Source organism: Perognathus longimembris, chromosome 1 (assembly GCF_023159225.1).
Source record: "Perognathus longimembris pacificus isolate PPM17 chromosome 1, ASM2315922v1, whole genome shotgun sequence".
Classification (NCBI taxonomy): domain Eukaryota; kingdom Metazoa; phylum Chordata; class Mammalia; order Rodentia; family Heteromyidae; genus Perognathus; species Perognathus longimembris.
In genome coordinates, this window is record NC_063161.1 from 76667896 (window position 1) to 76688297 (window position 20402).

General features: G+C 49.4%; 1 protein-coding gene across 4 annotated transcripts in view; it reads right to left on the reverse strand.

Moving 5' to 3' along the window:
- The window catches only part of Sdk1 (sidekick cell adhesion molecule 1), a 788311-nt gene that overhangs the window by 3569 nt on the left and 764340 nt on the right, over positions 1-20402 (reverse strand). For all 4 annotated transcript variants that reach the window (XM_048330089.1, XM_048330099.1, XM_048330108.1 and 1 more), the window contains 2 exons: positions 19687-19807; positions 16715-16844 (listed from right to left, as the gene is read on the reverse strand). In XM_048330089.1, coding sequence (XP_048186046.1) covers positions 16715-16844; positions 19687-19807 — 251 coding nt within the window. The remainder of the gene's footprint in view (positions 1-16714; positions 16845-19686; positions 19808-20402) is intronic.

Sequence of the window (20402 nt, forward strand, 5' to 3'; positions counted from 1 at the left end):
TTTTTTTTTTTTTTTTTTTTGCATAAGGCTAGTGCTGTACCACTTGAGCCACAGCTCTACTTCTGGCTTTTTGGTGGCTAATTGAAGGGTTTCAAGGACTTTCCTGCCTAGACCACCTTTGAACCTTGAGTCTCACATCTCACCCTCCTGAGTAGGATTATAGGCGTGACCCACTGCTGCCTGGCTACCTTCCCTACTTTGCAGAGGGTCAGCACCCTCAGCTCCTGGAAGCTGGGTGCCCTGCTCCTGGCAGGGGCCCTTCCTGGCTGGACCTGGAATTACCTGTATCTTCCCCACATGGGAAGCTCTGATCCCCAGGGAGCTGTCCTGACGGGGAGCCAGGGTCCCTACTGAGGCTGTAGGAGCTGCCAACCTGGGTGGCACAGGGCCCCCTGGGGTGCAGGACCAGATAGATCCAGCGGCCTACCCCCATCTGGGATTTTTGGAGGCAGACTCTACACAAAGCACTGAGCTTTGAGGGTAACCACAAGTCCTGGGCGGAGCTTCTGGGTGTGGCCGCTTGTGTCCAGGGCTGTGCTGGGCTGGGCGGTGTGTGTAGTGACAGCTCTTATCTACCCTGGGTGAACAATCTGCTCTTGGAGGCATTGGTTGCTGGGCTCTCACCTAACCCTAATCACCGTGACACACAGCCTAGTGGCTCCCCCACTCCCCGACGCCCCCTGCTTCCCTCACTTTTTTTGTGTGCCAGTACTGGGGCTTGAACTCAGCACTTGGGTGCTGTTCCTTAGCTTTTTTGCTCAAGGCCGGCACTCCACCACTTGAGCCACAGCTCCGCTTCTGTTTACTTGCAGGTTAATTGGAGGTAAGAGTCTCACAGACTTTCCTGCCTGGACTGACTGGGCTGTGATTCTCAGATCTCAGCCCCGGAGTAGGTAGGATTACAGCCCAGCGCCTCCTTTGCGGTGAGCCAGGCAAGTCCACTGGGGGAGGCCTGCGGGGGCGGGGCGGCCCTCAGGGTGGGCTGACTGTGATGTGCTGAGTTCCCGCAGGCTTCCCGCAGGCCGTTCCCAGTCCTGAACCTGAGTGGGCCGTGACCTACCCGGCTCCTGCTGTGTCTTCCACATTGGCCCGACCGGCCACGACCTCCTCAAGTGATCACAGGACCCCAACCCACAGTGCTGAGGACCAGCCGCAGCTGCCATTGCTGCTGCTGCCATTTGCTTGGCAGGGAGGCAACAGGAGGGGCCCAGCGGCTCGGGTCTGGGGGTTCGCCCTCTGGCTCTGCATAGTGGATGCTGCCTCTTGTCTGGCCCAGAGGGTTTCCTGCACCTGGGTGGAGATCTGCTCTCCATCTGCTTTCCAGAGGCCAGGGTAGCTTAGGGTACCGCTCTGTGCGAACTAAGAGTGGGAGGAGGACGAGCCCAGGTCATCCCGCAGATGTGGGGCATGAGGCAGTCGGGCCCCCCAATCTCCTGCATCTGGGAGAGTGGAATGCACCCCAGGTCCCTGCCTCCTGGGAAAACCTCACAGGCACCAGGCATATATATGGCAAGGCAATGTGGTTCCAGCTTCACCCCACCTGAAGATGAGCCACAGCCCACCGCTGCCCATCATGCTGTATCTCGGGGTGTTTTGCCCCCACCTCTTCCATTTCCCTACTACCACAGTACTGATGGGATAAAGGTGATGTCCTGGGGGTAGGGCTCAAGTGGTAAAGCACCCTGAGTTCAACCCCAAATACAGAGAAGGAGGGGGAGGGAGAGGGAGAGAGAGGGGGAGGGAGAGGGAGAGGGAGAGAGAGAGAGGGAGAGAGAGAGAAAGAGAGAAAGAGAGAGAGAGAGGAGACAGAGGGAGGAAGGAAGGGGAAGGAGGGAGAAAGGGAGGGAAAAGAAGGGAGGGAAGAGATTCAGTATTCCAGCTATTTACTGGGAAGAACTAGGGACCCCCAGGTCACACCCATGACCATCTCAGCCAAGAAAGCAGGAATGAAGCTTTTCTAGAGACACCTCAGGACACCTTCCAACCACTCACTGAGAGGTAGAGACACCAGGTACATGGCGGGTGGGGGTGGGGGTCTGGAATCAAGTCTCTCTGAGCAGAGAAAGAATGGTCAAGAATTCATGGCATGGGGCTGGGAATGTGGTTTAGTGGTAGAATGCTTGCCTAGCATGCCTGAAGCCCTGGGTTCAATTCCTCAGCACCACATACACAGAAAAAGCCAGAAGTGGCTCTGTGGCTCAAGTGGTAGAGCACTTGCCTTGAGCAAAAGAGGCTCAGGGATAGTGCCTAGGCCCTGAGTTCAAGTCCCAGGACTGGACAAAACAAACAAACAAACAAACAAAGAATTCTTGGCACATGTTATGAATTCTGCTTGAGAAGATCCATCCAGCACCCAGCTGGAGACACCCCCTTTATAGGGTTCCCTGTTTCCCCTGCAGCTGAAGCATGACTGCTACATTCTCACAGGAGCTCTCTTTTCTTTTCTTTTCTCTTTCTTTCTTTCCTTCCTTCCTCCATCCCTCCCTCCCTTCCTTCCTTCCTTCCTTCCTTCCTTCCTTCCTTCCTTCCCTCTTTCCCTCCACCTCCTCCACCTCCTCTTCCTCCTTCTTCTTTTGGCTGTATTAGGATTTGAACTCAGGACCTCCTGGCTTGCTAGGTAGGTGTTCTATCACGGAGTCACACTTCCTGCCTTCCTGACAGGTCACATTTCTTTTTTTCTTTTTTGCCAGTCCTGGGGCTTGAACTCAGGGCCGGAGAACTGGCCTGAACTTCTTTTGCCCAAGGCTAGCACTCTACCATTTGAGCCCTGGTACAACTTCCAGCCTTTTCTATTTAGGTGGAACTGAGGAATCGAACCTAGGGCTTCATGCTAGGCAAGCATTCTACCACTGAGCCACATTCCCAGCCCCTAGAGGCCACATTTCTAAGACTACATCTAGAACCACTTATGGAATGAATGCATGCATGTTTATGCAATTAGTAAAATGCCACTTCATTCCAGACTTCCTATACGGTGATTAGGAATTTTATCAGTGAAAAGCCTGAAGGTGGTGCATTATCTCTGACAAATGTGGATGCTAAGGGGTCCTGGCAGTGGGCATGAACTGAGGTCATTTCTGGGCCTCAACCTCCTCCTAGAAGGAAACCACCCCTCTCCCTGCCCTGTGGGGTGAATGGCTTGCCTCTCAAAGAGCAGTGATTGGTTCCTGAGTGGGTATGAAACTTACACTGGCCAATCAGAATCTTGCCTTGAGATTCTTCACACTGCATCTGGGATGGGGAGGCTCTCAGTGTGTGGTAGAGCTGGAGGCTGGGGGCCTGGTGCAGGCCCCCACCTAGTCCTAGCCAGGTGGTCCCCAAAGCCAATCTGAGAGAGCCAAACCATTGTGCAGAAGAAAAAAGCTCAGAGGAGGGACCGAAAGAGGCGCCTGGCTCTCCATTCCAGAGACACGGGAAGGTACCCAGGAGCAGGTGAGAAATGGATGTCAGCACAGCTAGAGTTGAATGCTGGGCCTTTGGCTCCTGCTCAGACAGTGTGCCGTGGGTCTTCTGATAAAGAACAGTATTAAAACGCCATCCCTTCTCTTGCCGCCACTCTGTTTATTGCTTATATGACATTATTATTTTTTAATGGGGATGTATTTTAGCAAGGGAGAATTATTGACAAAAAGGAAATGCTGCAGGGCCTTTTTCTTTTTCTTTTTTTTAAGTTTCCCGTGTGATGTGAAAGTCATGGCATGCGTTGGTTTCCCAGGAAACTACAGAAGGACAGGATGTGATTGTGTGATTGGGGGGGCCTGTCTGACTGGCTGTGGTTGTTCCTAAAGAGGTGCAGAGGCCTGGCCAGCAGCTTTATAGAGGGGAACCATCCCAGCACGTGGGGGGCAGCACTGGCCAGGTGAAAGACCTAGGCACTCTTTGTCCGTTGGAGGGAAAGGGGGAGACTTTTTGATAACCATTTCTCTGGATTTCAAAAGCAATTTTGACATGGGATTTGAACACAGTGGTTCTGACACAATCTACAAACAGCCCTGGGAGGAGATGGTCACAAACAGGAAGGGCCACGCATGTGTCACGTGACACTGGGGGGGGGGGCAGGATGCCAGGCAGCGGGCCAGGAGGCCTGGAGCTCCAGAACTTTCACTCAGACCAAGTGTGTGAAAATGGTTTTAAAAAATAGCACATTGGGGAATAAAGGACAATGACAGGGGGCTTCTTGGGGAAAGTTCTTATTAGGGAACGCTTCTTGGGGGGATTGTTCTGGATCTGGGCCTCCCACTCCCAGGGGCTCTGCCCCAGGTGCTGCCTGCGTCCAGCCACTGACTTGAACCCAGGACCAAGGCCATCCATTTAATTTCTTCCCCGACCCCCATCCCTATACCCAGGCTGCTGTGTTTAAATCTCCAAGCTGCCTCACAAGAAGGACAGACAGATGAAGTCTAAACCTCAGCCCCTTGTGGGGGAGTGCTGCTTGCAAATGAGGCCAGCACTTTGGGCTTTTACTCGAATGGCGTCATAACCCAAAGTCTGGTCACCTGTGGGCTCGCTCGTCTCTCTCCAAGAGCCTCAGCTGCACTTCCGGATGTGGCTCTGACTCCACGCACAGGAGTTAAGAGTCTAGACCAGAAGTCAAAGTCACGGGGGATGAACAGGCCTCACAACCCAGGCTTGTCTCTCATCAGTTCCGAATGGCAGAATTATCAAGCAGAGAGACAAGAGAAACATTCGGAATAGTGGAGTGGGAAGCGCAGAAGATGCTCTCTGCAGTGGAAATATTGCTTAACTGGCAAAAATTATTTTAAAAACAACCACATAAACATTTTTGGAAATGGTGCTAAGAACAGACAGCAAGCAGAGAAAGATTTATAATAAGAAAATCTACTAGAGAGGAGGCATGGTGGTACATGCCTATAATACTAGCTATTCAAGAGATGGGTAATAGGAGCTTGGGCAAAAGTGTGAGGCCTTGTCTAAAAAATAACCTAAAGAAACAGGACTAGGGTATAACTCAAAGGGCAGAGTGCTGCTGGCCTAGCGAGTACAAGGCCCAGAATTCAAATCCCAGTACTGCCAAAAAAACCAAAAAACCAAACAACTCAATGAACAAACAAACAATAAAACAACCTACTAGCCATGTACCGGTGGCTTGGCCTAGCTACTCAGGAGGCTACAGTACGAGGACTTTGGCTTGAAGCTAGTCCAGGCAGGAAAGTCTTTGAGACTCTTATTTCCAGTTAACCAGCAAAAAGTTGGAAGTGGAACTGTGACTCAAGTGGTAGAGTGTTAGCCTTGAGTGAAAGAGCTAAGGGAGAGTGCCCAGGCTCTGAGTTCAAGACCCAGTACTGACTGACACAAAGAAAACCCCATAATAAAATAGAAAGCAATCTACTGAATCTTACAAGCAGGGGGTCTGGGGCATTGAGCCATGGTGCCCTCCCATCTCAGTGTGATGGATGCCGCTCTGGGTGGGTGTGGGCAGGAGGACAGGACTGCGAGCCTAGAGGATTTTGGTTCAATCTCCTGGGGCCTCTCACTTAATATCACCCTTCCCAGCCTGCTCCATATCCAGGAGGCCCAGTCCAGGCCTATGTGGCCAGGAGGCCTGGGCTGGCTGTGATTCTCCAGCTCTCCTACCAGAGAGGAGAGCTATGCTGGGAGGAGCAAGTCCAGAAGGCTGAGCCCCCCGCTGGGCCCTACGCCTAACACTGGTGGCAGCTGTGTCACTATGGGAGAACACAGACACTCTCCCAACCCAGCCTTTGGTGTGGTGCCCCAGGGAGGGGCTGTGCAGGGACTGGGCATTAACTCTATGGGTGTGTGTGTGTGTGTGTGTGTGTGTGTGTGTAACACTGGGAATGAGAGAGCTTGTGGGTAGTGGGGGCAATGCCTGGCATGGCACCGATAGTGGAGTGCTGTCCAGATCCCCCCTCTTGGGTGGGGGCAGGTAACCTGGCTAAAACCATGTTGTGTCTAGAGGCCTGGGGGTCCACGCACACCAAGGCTACCCCACTGAGGTGTGACACAAGCACTCCCCAAGGAGGAAACACATCCCATGACGGAGTCCAGCCAGCACTCGGGTCAAATAAAAAACAAGCAGGGAGTACCAAGCCTCACGGGGTGTTGGGGATTATTATGGCCTGGGAAAGGCTGCCCTTCCACCAGCCTTGGGACAATAGAAGTCCCTCCCACCTTCTGGCCTCCACCCCTTGGGAGGTGAACATGTGCGTGCCACCATGATGGGGTTGTCCCGCCTACAAAGGGAAGTTTCGTGATGTCACTTGATGAACGTGACCCCTAGCCTATGACTGGCCCTTTGGCCAGCCCCCTTTCTTTCCCGCCATTACTTCTATATAAGTGCCCTTCCATATTAAAGTCTTTGAGACGCTTCCCACCACCGCAGCGTGTCCCTGATGCCTTCCTTTTCGCCTCCACCCTTGGTAACATGTGGGGGGACTGGGGGGAGGGGAAGCATCAGCAACCCTTCCTCAACTTAGCACAGGTCCATGTGAGCACGCCTTTGGCCTTCCGCTGGCGGAGGGCCAGGCTGAGTGCTCTTTCATAGAGTTTGTGGTTACCATTCTCCCCGTGGGGGGAGAAAGGGGGTGTCAGAACCCCAACAACAGGGGATAGATGTCAGTCATCCACCCCCCCCCCCCGCCCCAAACAAACCAGAAAGACCTCACGCATTCACAGGCCAAAGAAAGCAGGCAACCTCTGAGGGCACCTAGATGTTGAAACCAAGCCATGACTTCCAAAGTACCCGTTATGATGAGTGTGGTGGCACATGCCTGTAATCTCAGCTGTGAGAAAGGTGCAGATTGCAGTTCGAGGCCAGTGTGAGCAAGTGAGAGTTAGTAAAACCTTGTATCAAAAGACAAGCTGGGGGCTGGGAATATGGCCTAGTGGCAAGAGTGCTTGCCTTGTATACATGAAACCCTGGGTTCGATTCCCCAGCACCACATATATGGAAAATGGCCAGAAGTGGCGCTGTGGCTCAAGTGGCAGAGTGCTAGCCTTGAGCAAAAAGAAGCCAGGGACAGTGCTCAGGTCCTGAGACAAGCTCCAGGGATTGGAAAAAAAAAAAAAAAAGACAAGCTGTGGGGCTGGGAATATGGCCTAGTGGTAAAGTGCTCGCCTTGTATACATGAAGCCCTGGGTTCAATTCCTCAGTACCACATATATAGGAAAAGCTGGAAGTGGCACTGTGGTTCAAAGGGTAGAGTGCTAGCCTTGAGCAAAAAGAAGCCAGGGACAGTGCTCAAGCCCTGAGTTCAAGCCCCAGGACTGGCACAAAACAAAAGACAAGCTAAGGAAAAAGTGGGAGAGAGTGAGGGAAGGGGGACATTGTCCAAAAAGAAATGTACTCATTACCTGACTTATCCAACTGCAATCCCTTTATACATCACCTTTCTAATAACAATAAAAAATCAAAGCAATTAAAAAAGAAAGACAAGCTAGATATGATTGTACATGCTGTAATCCTAGCTATTCTGGAGGCAGAGGTAGGAGGATCATGGTTTGAGGTTGCCCCCTGTCAAAAATGTGAAACCTACTTGCTAGGTATACTAAGGAAAGCTGGGACTAGTGACTCATGCCTGTAATGCCAGCGGCTTGGGAGATAGAGATTGGGAGGCTTATGATTTGAGTCTAACCCCAGCTAAACAATCAGTGAGACCCCATCTGAACCAACTGCCAGGCATGGTTGCAGATATCTGTAATTGCAGTTATTGAGAGGCATAGAGGGATTGTGTCCCAAGGCGACAGAGGCAAAAATGTGAGATTTATCCTGAGCAAGACTGAGATCCTGAGTTCTTACCCCAGTGCCATAAATATGCCAGTGTGGTGCAGCCAACATTGGGAGGAAAACGCCTAGCCAAGAACACTACATTTGCCAAGAACACTACATTTGCCAAAACAGCTTTCAAAAATGGAGATGAGGGGCTGGGAGTATGGCTTAGCAGCAGAGTGCTTGCCTAGCATGCATGAAGCCCAGATCCATTCCTCAGCACCGGCATACACAGAAAAAGCCAGAAGTGGTGCTGTGGCTCAAGTGGTAGAGTGCTAGCCTTGAGCAAAACAAGCTCAGGGACAGAATCCAGGCCCTGAGTTGAAGCTCCAGGATTGGCAGCAAACACACACACACACACACACACACACACACACACGAAAGAAAAGAGAGATGACAAAAAATATTCCAGATCAAGGGAAACAAAAGGATTTATCACTAATAGTCCAGCTTTAGCAGAAATACTAAAGGAAGACCAGGCTGAAAGCAACTCACATCAGACAATAACACACACACACACACACACACACACACACACACACACACACATCCTACAGAGAAAGGTAATTACATAGGAAATTATCAAAGACAGTATAATCACATATTTCTTTCTCTTTCCTCTCTTTTCTGATTTAAAGAGTAATGGTTCATACAACACTATGTATATAATTGTATGTTGGGAATGCAGCATGTTTAACAACCCAGGGAAGGTGGCAGGGAATGGATTGACACCTGCTGACAGCCTGAATCCGCAGAACCAAAGAGGCCCAGAAAGAACAAGCAGGAAGTTTCAAACATACCTGGGCTTTCTTTTCCTCTCTCAAATTCCGTAGGAGACATATAATTATGTAAGGTAATAATTACAAAAGTCTTGAGTTTAGAACATTATGGATATAAGATGGATATAAATTATAGAACAAAAATAAAGAGGAGAGAAGTTTCCATACATCCTCAAAGTTTAGAATAAATCTGAAGTGGGTTCAGATACTGGAGCAAGCCCTTAAATAAAATCACCTGAAAGGTATAAGGAATGCAAATGCAAGGGAATGAAAGTGTTGTCTATTGATTAATTATAGTGGCTTTCCCTTATAAAGACTATCCACTTACTGAAAAGAAAGAATAGAAAACAAGGATACAGAGATACGAGACATATAGAAGGCAAACATCAAAATGGCAGATGTAAATTCTACCTAAAGGATAATTTACACTAAATATAAGTAGATTAAAAAGTCAATCAAAAGGCAAGGATGAAGCCAGGTGCTGGTGGTTCATACCTATGATCCTAGCTACTCAGGAGGTTGAGATCTGAAGATCATGGTTCGAAGCCAGCCCAGGCAGTAAAGTCTGTGAGACTCTCATCTCCAATTAACCACCAGAAAATCAAAGTGGAGCTGTGGCTCAAAGTGGGAGAGCACTAGCCTTGAGTGAAAAGTTTAGAGACAGTGCTCAGGCCCCAAATTCAAGCCCCACAACCACTTCCACTATCAACAATAAAAAGGCAAGGATAAGCAGAATAATTAACATGTAAAATGTAAAAAATAATTAAAATGTAAGTCCTATAAAAGAAACATTTCTGATTGAAAGACACAGTGGCTGAAGGTAAAAGAGGAATGATGAGACCATGAGAAGGAGTTGCAATACCAACATCAGATAAAATAGCCCTGAAGACAAAGATGGTCACTGCAGACAAAAAGGGGCCTGTTAGGTAGGTAAGGTGACAAGCAGTGAAGGAGATGTGACAACTATAGACACGTAGTTTCAAGTACTTGGGGAAATACATGAAATTAAATCAGACAGGACTGAAGACAGAAACAGGTAATTCAATACCAACCAGTGGAGAAAGGCACCAACGCATTAATAGAAGACTGAACACTGTAAGCCATTTAGGTACAGCCTTCTCTCAGCGCTCTCCACGTAGCACAGCAGAACTGTGCAAGTTTCCACCTAGGTACGAAACACTCAAGACCACGTGTCAGCGTGAACCACAGAATTCAATAACTACAAGGGAAGTGGAAATAGGCAAAGTATATTCTCTGATCATGATGGGATTTGGAATAACTAACAGAAGGAAATCTGGAAAATTCACAACCATGGGGGGATTTAAAGATATACTTCTTCTATTTTTTTTTTTTTTTGCCAGTCATGGGGCTTGAACTCAGGGCCTGGACACTGTCCTTGGCTTCTTTTTGCTTAAGACTAGCACTCTACCACTTGAGCCACAGCGCCACTTCTGGCTTTTTTTTAAATATATGTGGTGCTGAGGAATCGAACCCAGGGCTTCATGTGTACGAGGCAAGCACTCTACCACTAGGCCAGATTCCCAGCTCCTAAAGATACACTTCTAAATATGTATTGAGGCAGGGCACAGGTGGCTCCTGCCTGTAATCCTAGCTACTCAGGAAGCTGAGATCTGAGGATCGTGGTTCAAAGCCAGCCTGGGCAGGAAAGGCTGTGAGGCTCTTATCTCCAATTAACTACTGGGAAACTGGAAGTGGCACTGTAGCTCAAGTGGTAGAACACTAGCCTTGAGCTGAAGTGCTCAGGGACAGCACCCAGGACCTGAGTTCAAGCTCTACAACCAAACAAAAAAAATTGTATTGAGGAGGAAATGACAAAGGAAATCATAAAATACTTTGAGACAAGAGGAGAAAGAACACAATATATTAAAATTTATGTGACTACTTAGTACTTAGAGGGAAATGTAAAAACTATTTGCTAAAAAGGAAATAAATCTAAATTTCTAGCTTAAGAAATTAGAGAGCTAGATGCTGGTGGTTCATACCTGTAATTCTAGTGACTCAGGAAGCTGAGATCTAGAGGATCTCAATTTAAAACTAACCTGGGCATAAAAGTCCACAAGTCTCCATTTCTTATTAACCAGAAAAAAGCTGGGCTGGAGGTGTGGCTCAAGTGGTAGAGCACCAGCCATAAGCAAGAAAACTAAAACTACAGTATTGGTTCTCTCTCTCTCTCTCTCTCTCTCTCACACACACACACACGAGATAGAACAAAATAATCTCAAGCAGAAGGAAAGAAATTCTCAAGCAGAAATAAGTGATACAGAAGAAAAACAATAAAGAAAAATCAATGAAACAAGTTTGTTGTTTTGGTAATGATCAAGAAAAATGAGAAAATTAACTAGAGTGACCAAAAACAGAAGAAATGATTAAATTATTAAAATTAGAATGGACAGTACTATAGGCTTTAAGGAAATGGGAAAGATTTAAAGCTGTTATATTTCACTAAGTAGAGTGCTCAGAGGAAAAGGAAAAAAAATCCAACCCTAGAAACACAGACATGACGGAGACATGCTGAAAACAGAAAAGCCAAATATACTGATCACAAGCAAAGACAACAGCATTAGTAACTAACAACCACCCACAAAAGAAAGCCTAGAGCTAGATGGCTTTGTTGGTGAATTCCAATAAGTACCTACAGGAGATATAATACCAGTTAAGAAAGAATTATTTGGGCTGGGAATATGGCCTAGTGGTAAAGTGCTCGCCTCGTACACATGAAGCCCTGGGTTCGATTCCTCAGCACCACATAAATAGAAAAAGCCAGAAGTGGCGCTGTGGCTCAAGTGGCAGAGTGCTAGCCTTGAGCAAAAGGAAGCCAGGGACAGTGCTCAGGCCCTGAGTCCAAGGCCCAGGACTGGCCAAAAAAAAAGAAGCCAGGGACAGTTCAAGCCCCAGGACTGGCAACAAAAACACAACCAAACAAGAAAAAATTATTTCCCATCTAATTTACAAAACCAATCTTACCCAAGTGAAAACACAGAACACACACACACACACACACACACACACACACACACACACACACACACACACACACCCTGAATGCTGGTAGCTTTTGCCTGTAATCCTAGCTACTTAGGAGACTAAGATCTGAGGACTGTGGTTTAAAGCCAGCCTGGGCAAGGAAGTCTGTGAGCCTCTTATCTCCAAATTAACCACCCAAAAACCCAAAACTGGAACTGTGTGTCAAGTGGTAGAGCACTAGCTTTGAGCAGATAAAACTCAGGACTGTACCCAGATCCTGAATTCAAGCCCAAAGACTGGCACCAAACCAAACCAAACTACTACAAAATAAGAGATAACTATATATCCATATCTCTATGAATAGAGATGTAAAAACATCAGTAAAATGCTTGCAAATGTATTATAACCAAATACAAAAAGAACTACCCACCAAGATCAATAGGGTCTCCTAGGAATGCAAGGTTGGCTTAACATCCCCAAATCAATGTAATATACCATATCAACAGAATAGAGGACAAAACCCCACCTCAAAGACACAAAAATAATTTGGACCAGGTGCTAGTGGCTCATGCTTGTGCCCCTAGCCACTTGGGAAGGTAAGATGTGAGGGTCATGGCTCTAGGCCAGTCCAAACAGCTGAATCTGATATACCCTTCACTCCACCCAACCAGTAAAATGCCAGAAGAGGAGCTGTGGCTCAAGTGGTAGGTGCCAGCCTTGAGTCATAAATCTAAGGGAGAACATAAGACCTTGAGTTCAAGCCCCAGTACTGGTGAGAAGAAAAAAAAAAAGGCAAAATCCAGTATCTTTTAGTGCTGAAGACACTCATGAGCTAAGTCAGTCAAAGGACATACTCCTAACAGCCAGAGCTTGCTTCAGAGCAGAAACAAACCAGCAAATCAAGGTTGGCAGAGCCACAAGCAGCGGTGAGAGCCTCAGATAGGTCTGCTTTTTGAGGGGACCTGACTGGAGAAAAGTATTCTGCAAATCTGAAACAGCTCCCACGTTAGCTGGGTGCTAGTGGTGTATGCGCGAATCCTGGTTATGTAGGAGGATGAGCTCTAGAGGATCACAATTTGAGGCCAGCCTGCACTATCTTTAAGATATCCAGCCCAAAAGTAGGGCTGGAGGGGTGGCCAGCCAGATGAGCAAGCTAAGCAAAGGCTGGCTGGTACCGTTCCATGACTGCTCATAGGTACCAGATGTGTTTTGGGGGGTGATGGAGATGTTCTAGAATCGACTGGGGTTTTACCACTCTGTGAATACACCATGACGAATGAACGGTGCATTCCTGGTGGGGAATGGCATGATTCAATGTGACCTTCACCATCTGAGCAGAGGGTTGAAGGCAGGTCCAGTCCCCAGGGGCCTCGGCTGGGATCTCACGACCATTTCCTGCCTAGAAGCTTCCCCAGATAGGACTGCAAAGAGCACTTCAAAAAGGAAGGGCGGTGTGAATGACCTATTTGATGAGAACTATAAAAATCTAAAAAGGGAAATCAAAGAGGACACAAGGAGATGGAAAGACCTCCCATGGTCATGGGTAGGCAGAATCAATATAGTGAAAATGGCCATATTGCCCAAATTGTTATACAAATTCAGTACAATCCCCATCAAGATCCCAGCTACATTCTTCACTGAAATGGAGAAAGCAACCCATAAATTCTTATGGAACAGCAAAAGACCTAGAATAGCCAAAGCAATTCTAGGCAAAAAAAGCAGTGCAAGAGGTATCACAATACCAGATTTCAAGCTCTATTATAGAGCCATCATAACAAAAACAGCCTGGTATTTGTATAAAAACAGACCTGAAGACCAATGAAATAGAATAGAAGACCCAGAAATAAAGCTGCATTTTTACAGTCAGCTGATATTCGACAAAGGAGCTAAAGACATACAATGGAATAAACATAGCTTCTCCAACTACTGGTGCTGGGAAAACTGGGCAGCCATATGTAGAAAACTCAAAGTAGACCCAAGCCTATCACCATGCACCAAGATCAACTCAAAATGGATCAAGGACCTCAACATCAGACCTGAATCTTTGAAACTACTGAAGGACAGAGTAGGAAAGACGCTAGAACTTATAGGCACAGGAAGGAACTTCCTGAATAGAGTCCCAGGGACACAACAGATAGGGGAGAGTCTCGACAAATGGGACTACTACAAAATAAAAAGTTTCTGCACAGCTAAAGACATAGCCACCAAACTAGAAATAGACAGCCAACCATATGGAAAGGATCTTCACCAGCACAGCAACAGGCAAAGGCCTAATATCCGTCATCTACAGAGAACTCAAAAAACTAAGCCCCTCCAAGCCCAGTAAACCAATTAGGAAATGGGCAAAGGAGCTAAAGAGAGACTTCACAGGAGAAGAGATAAAAACGGCAAAGAAACATATGAGGAAATGTTCAACATCCCTGGTAGTAAAGGAAATGCAAATAAAAACAACCCTGAGATACCACCTCACTCCAGTTAGAATGGCCTATACTCTGAACTCTGGCAACAACAAATGCTGCAGGGGATGCGGGGAAAGAGGAACCCTCCTCCTTTGTTGGTGGGAGTGCAAATTAGTACAACCACTCTGGAGAACAGTATGGAGGTTCCTCAAAAAGCTCAACATAGACCTACCCTATGACCCAGCCATACCACTCCTAGGCATCTATCCTGAACAACAGGTCTCAAGATATCAAAAAGACATCTGCATATCCATGTTTATCGCTGCATAATTCACAATAGCCAAAATATGGAAACAACACAGATGCCCCTCTACAGATGAATGGATCCAAAAAATGTGGTACCTATACACAATGGAATACTACATAGTGGTTAGAAATTATAATATATTAGTATTTGCAGGGAAATGGTCAGAACATGAACAAATAATGTTGAGTGAGACAAGCCTAGAACACAGAAAACAAAAGGGCATGATCTCCTTGATATATGACTGTTAAGGTGGGGAGGGGGGAACACTAGAGACCAGGTCTGCGAAACCAAAAACTTCTTGTCAAATGGTATTTGCCACAGGTTTGGGTCAGCGACCATACATTATGTAACTAACTCAACATATAAAGCTCAAAAATAGACCTCTCAGTGTATCACAATAGCTCAAAAGCTGTGTATGTATGTTCATATAAGACAAGAATAAGCAAACTCTATTGTTGATGTTACATTTAAAGCCCTAGGTGAATTTCCTTTGGTGTAGGCCACGTGGCTACTGTATGTTTTTGGTACACTGGGTATTGTATATAGACCTACCTGAACTAGGGAAGGAAAAGAAAAACAGGGTGTAAGATATCACAAGAAATGTACACACTTCCCTATTATGTAACTGTACCCCTTTTGCACAACACCTTGTCAACAAAATTTAATTAATAATAACAACAACAAAAAGGAAGGGCGGGTGCTTTTCCTGGGAACGTGAGCACTCAGGTTCCACATTGGGGCTTCTTGGCCTTAGGTGCAGGGCTCTGAGTGCTCCCCAGGGCTGCAGACCCCCGGGGCCGTATTCTGCATGGAGATTGGAGACAGCATCTACATGATGCAGCTTGGCTCCCAGAGCTCCCGACTCCAGCCACGTGGCTGTGCCACGGGGAAGCATCAACCCCCTTTTTAATCTCGGCTTTCCCAGCCAGGGTCCCCTCCTAGTAGATCCTACACCCCTCCCTCCTCCTATGCCTGTTCCCCTCCTCTTTCCTCCTGCCATCGCCTGCCTACCCTTCCACCTGTGTGTGGGGGGTAGGTGTGTACATGCTTATGTCCTTAGCTGTGCATGTATGGACATGGACCTGTGCATCTGTGGGTGGGTTAGGTGACCTGTGCATTTGTGTATGTGTGTCCATGTGTTTAGGTGTGTGAGTGTGTATTTACGCATGTTTGCATGTGCTTTCTGGCTCAGTGCTGAGGCAGGAGAGTGAGTTTATTCATCCTTCATAAGAGTCCGGTAAATACCCGTACACATTTGAAGGGGAGCTGGGCGGAGTGCGCCCCAGGAATGCATCCCCTTCAGGGATGGGTTTATGGATGCAGGTTGGAACCCGTTGGCCTCACTCTGGCTGCTCTGGGCTGGAGGGGCTGGCGGCGGGTGTGGGGTTAGGTCAGCTCTGGGGCCCAGCGCAGTGAGTGGCTCCTCGTCCTGCCTGCTGGTGGGGCTCCACGCTGGCCATGAGGAAGATGGCCCACTTGTGGTGAGGGGATGGGGGGGGGTGGCTGCTGTGAGCCCCAAACGTGTGCAGCTGTGCTGTGCTCAGAACGGCCAGGCAGAGACAGGCCTCCGCTGTGTCCCCACGCACTAGCTCTGCAGCCCAGCTACAATGTGGCCGCTTCCTTAGCAAGAAGAGGCAGGCGGGTTTGCTCAGGTTGGGGAGCACCTCGGATGTCTGCACCGTCTCTCGCTGTCGTTGCTGAGCCGGGGCTGTGGTATAGAGTCCCTTTCCCCCATGCCTTCGGAAAACAGCTCATGCATAGCCAAGCCGGCCAGGCCCTGTCAGCGCCCACCCACTGCCCACCCACTTCCGGCCTTGCTGGAGTTGACATAGACAGTGTGATGGAAAGAAGTTGTTTTATGGAGCCTTGGGGCTCAATAAGGCCTGAATTCAGGTCAGGAAGCAGGTGAGACTTTAGATTAAATATTGATCAGAGGAGCAATGTGCGCGGTAGGGGAGGCCCATGGGCCTGGAGAATGGCTTGGTGGATTTTGCCACCTCTCAAAGTTGGGCAGGTGCAAATTCAAACATGGAGCCTGGCAGCAGCAGCCTCATGCTGCGTGGAGTAAGTGGAGAGAGACACGGATGGCCTTGGCCCCTGGGGGCCCACTGTTGCCTCCCTGGCTAGAGACCTTTGTGCTCCATAGGCCCAGCTCGGGAGGCTAGAGGCAGACAGGTCCGGCACAGGCACAAGGCAGGCTTGCCACAGAGAGAATGGCTCCCAGCGTGGGGTCTGCAGTGGACCATCGCTGACCCTTGCTGGGCCCTGCACTTCCCTAAGAGCCAGCGGGGGTCATGACCTCCGGGGCCGGCTGAGATGGAGCTTGAGGGAGGGGTGCAGTGCACAGGGCTGGCTCTTACACAGGGCACCTGCCTTGCCCATCTCACCCCGACCCCCTGGGATATAAGAAGTGGGATCTACTTTGCCTGTTTTGCCCACCTATCCCGGGCGAGAGGCAGGAGTGGGGTCCGAGCCAGGAGGCCGGCACAGCACTGACCTCGGATTCGGATGCATCCACCGACTTCTCCTTGAGGTCCATGCTCTCCGTCAGCACAGCGCCGTTGTATTTGTTGCAGATGTCCTCATCAGAGTAGTGCAGCCCACCGGGACTAGGCCGGGGCGGGGACCTGGGATAGGAGGGGGTTTCAGGTTATCCGGGGCCTAGACTACTCCCCAGGGACCCCCCCCCCCCGCCCCAGCCTCTGTCAAAGGAGCCACACTGACACCACTGGGCTATATGGCCGCGTGGCCCCTGCTGGGAGGGCACTGAGGGTGCACAGGCATGAGAGGCAGGGACTGGCAAGGCCTGGGGTGTGGTGCTCTTGAGGAGGGCAGAGGAGGCAGGGACACATGGATCTGCCAAGCTGCCCTCTGTGGTGGCATCTCTCTGTTCTGCAGGTGCCACTCAAGTGTGCCGGGCCGGGCCTCTGGCTCTGCAGTCCAGTTCCTGGGGCTGGGCCAGGGAGCGGCTAGGGCTTTGGCCCTTTGAGGGCCCTGGCTGTGTGGCTGTGTGGGCCTGTGACTGCCTCTAACCAATGAGTCCCGGGAGGGAGGGCCGTCACCCCTCCTGTGGTGGCACTGTTCTGTGTGACTCTGCGCTCACGAGTGGCCTGCTGGCCTTGAAGATGCCAGCAGTGCAGGCCTGCGCTATTGGCTATTCGGGAGGCGGGGGTGGGAGGATCATGGCTGAGGCTGGCCCTGGCGAAAGGACAAGACCATCTTAGGAACACCAACAGCAAAAAGGCTGGGGGCGTGGTTTAGGTGATACAGACCTGGGTTCAGAGCCGCCCCCCTCCCTGCAGCTCCGACACAGCAGGAGGCTGGCGGGGGGGGCAGGGGCCCAGCAGCAGTGCCCAGCCAGGGGCAGGGAGAAGCCCGGCCCTGGGTCACAGGAGGACAAAGGAGGTCAAAGGCCCTGGGTCACAGGGTCAAAGTGCAGGGCTGCAGACGGGTGACCCTTCATTCTCTAGTAGGGGGACGGTGGAGGTCGGAGCCTGGCATGGGGCAGGCTCCCTGGGATGGGGCTGGACATGTCTGGCCACAGCTCCAGCCTGGCCTCAGATTTGCTGGGGTTTCTCCAGTAAAGGCCCAGGGAAGGTTCAAGGGATTTTTTTTTCCTGCCAATACGGGGGCTTGAACTCAGGACCTTGTGCTCTTGCTTAGCTTCCTTTGCTCATGGCTGGTGCTCTACCATTTAAGCCATATTTCCACTTCCAGCTATTTTTTTTTGCCAGTCCTGGGGCTTGAACTCAGGGCCTGAGCACGGTCCCTGGCTTCTTTTTGCACAAGGCTAGCATTCTACACCTTGAGCCACAGTGCCACTTCTGGCTTTTTCTGTGTATGTGGAACTGAGGAATCGAACCCAGAGCTTCCTGCATGCTAGGCGAGCACTTGATTGCTAAGCCACATTCCCAGCCCCTCCACTTCCAGTTTTTTAATTGGAGGTAAGAACCTCAAGGATTTTCCTTCCCCTGGCTGGCTTTGAACTATGATCCTCAGCTCTCAGCCTACAGAGTAGCAAGGATGACAAGCATGAGTCACCAGCATCTCCTTTTCTTCTACCTGGAGAATAATTATTTTAGGAAAGACTCCATTTGTGATCTAGCCACACGGGAGGTGCTGGCCCACCCTCACCCCCTCAGTGCTCCATGGCTGTGCAGCCCTTCCTTCAGCACAACACCCTTCCTCGTCGCGTGCAGGGGCCCACATTGAAAGGGGGACTTTCATGAAAAGCCCAAGAAGAGTGGAGGGGTTTCTTTGTGTCTTCACCGTGCTGTGTCCTCAGCTCTCGGAAGTGCAGGCCATGCTCATGAGCTGGGCTCGTGTCCAGAGATGGACAAGCCTTGGAGGCTGGTCCTCCACCCTCAGCCTCCTGAGTCTTGCTGGGACACTTTCTGTTTACGGAGCTTCCGGCATGCTCTGCACCCCCACTTTGTACCTGCCTCTTGAAAATGCCCAGTTAGGCTTCTTAACAGCCCCTTGAGCCACACAACCTGCGTTCTGTGGTGCCAGAAGTCTCTTGGTGCATTGAGATCCTCAGTTCCCCCCTTTTAAAACAGACTTAATAAACAGGACAACTGCTCATCCCTGGGCGAGCACCTTAAGGCTCAGCGCTTCTCTTCTCAGAGGCCAGAAGAGGGCAATGCAGCAGGAAGCGGGCTGTGTAGTATTTAAAAAACTCTCTGTAACAAACCCCTCTTGACGTTGCAATTATGTGACTGCTTTTTTATTTTGTACACTCCTAGTTTCTCTTGCTTTCGTTTGCTTAGCTCCCCCTCCCCCCCAGGTGGCCTTAGACTGTGATCCTCCTACCTCACTCAGCTTCCTGTGTAGCTGAGATTATAAGTGTGCTCCAACATACTGGGTTTATTTATTTATTTATTTTAGATGAGGTGTTGCTAATGTTTTTGTTGATGTTCCAGGGACTTGAATTCAGGATATGGGTGCTGTCCTTGAGCTCCCCCCTCCCCCGCCACCAAGGCTAGTGCTCTGTTACCTGATCCACAGCTCCATTTCCTGCTTTTTGGTGGTTTAATTGGATCTAAAGGCAGGTGACGGTTATGGGCCTGGGAAGTTTTCCTTCCTGGTGAAACTATGAAAGGGCACAGAGGTAAAGCTTTGGTGGAAAATAGCACCCTTTCTGTTGCCGTGTCTTTGTGACAAAAGTCTGTCAGGCCTAGAGCTACCTCAGGAGCCCTGTGGTGCTGGGATTATAGGCATCAGCCACCAGGCCCAGTGAATGATTCTTGTCTACATTCCTCACTGCCTCTGAGGTCTGGGCCCCGCCCTCAGCTCTGGAAGTGTTCCAGGGGCTTTTGGAAGCCATCTTCCATCAGACCCAAAGGTTCCTGGTGGGGTTGGGTGGGATGGAGTCAGGGGAGTCAGAGGCCCTGCTGGCCAGCCTGGGCCAGTCCTTAGCCACACCAGCCCAGCTTGCTCAGCCCGCCACCGCCTGCCACGGCCTCCTACCTGGTCCCGTTCTTCTTGGAGAAGGTGCTCTTGACATTGAGGTGGCGACTGTTGAGCTCCAAGGCAGCAAACCCTCCATTGTCCAGGGTCACAGACTCTTCCATGTTGGAGATGCTCTTACCTAGAGCCGGAGTGGAGCAAAATAACAGCATTAGCATGTGTGTATATGTTTGTGTGTGTGCATGCCCATGCACACACACATGTTGGGGCTTGAACTCAGGGCCTGGACACTGTCCCATAGCTTTTCTGCTCTAGGCTGACAACACTTGAGCCACAGTTCCATATCCAGCTTTTTGCTGGTTAACTGGAGATAACAGTCTCACTGACTTTCTTGCTGGGGCTGGCTTTGAACCTTGATTCTTAGATCTCAGCCTACTGAGTAGCTAGGATTACAGGTGTGAACCACAGTGCCCGGCTCGGTGTTTCTCTTGCCCCAAACACTAGCATCCTTGCCAATATTTTATGAAAATGTGATCTGAATGCATACACTTACTAAATACCAGGGAAGTCAAATACTTAATAACGTTCAAGATGAAAAACTTACCGCCATGGAACAAAACAGAAAGTAAAAAAGCAAATTTATGTGGGCGTGACAGGTAAAGAAACGGTGCCTTTCGAATATGGTGACATAAATGTCTCCAGATAGACAGTGGAATAGCTCCCTGAATCCACCACTGAATCGTAAGCTTATTAAAGAAGTAATTTACAAATATGTA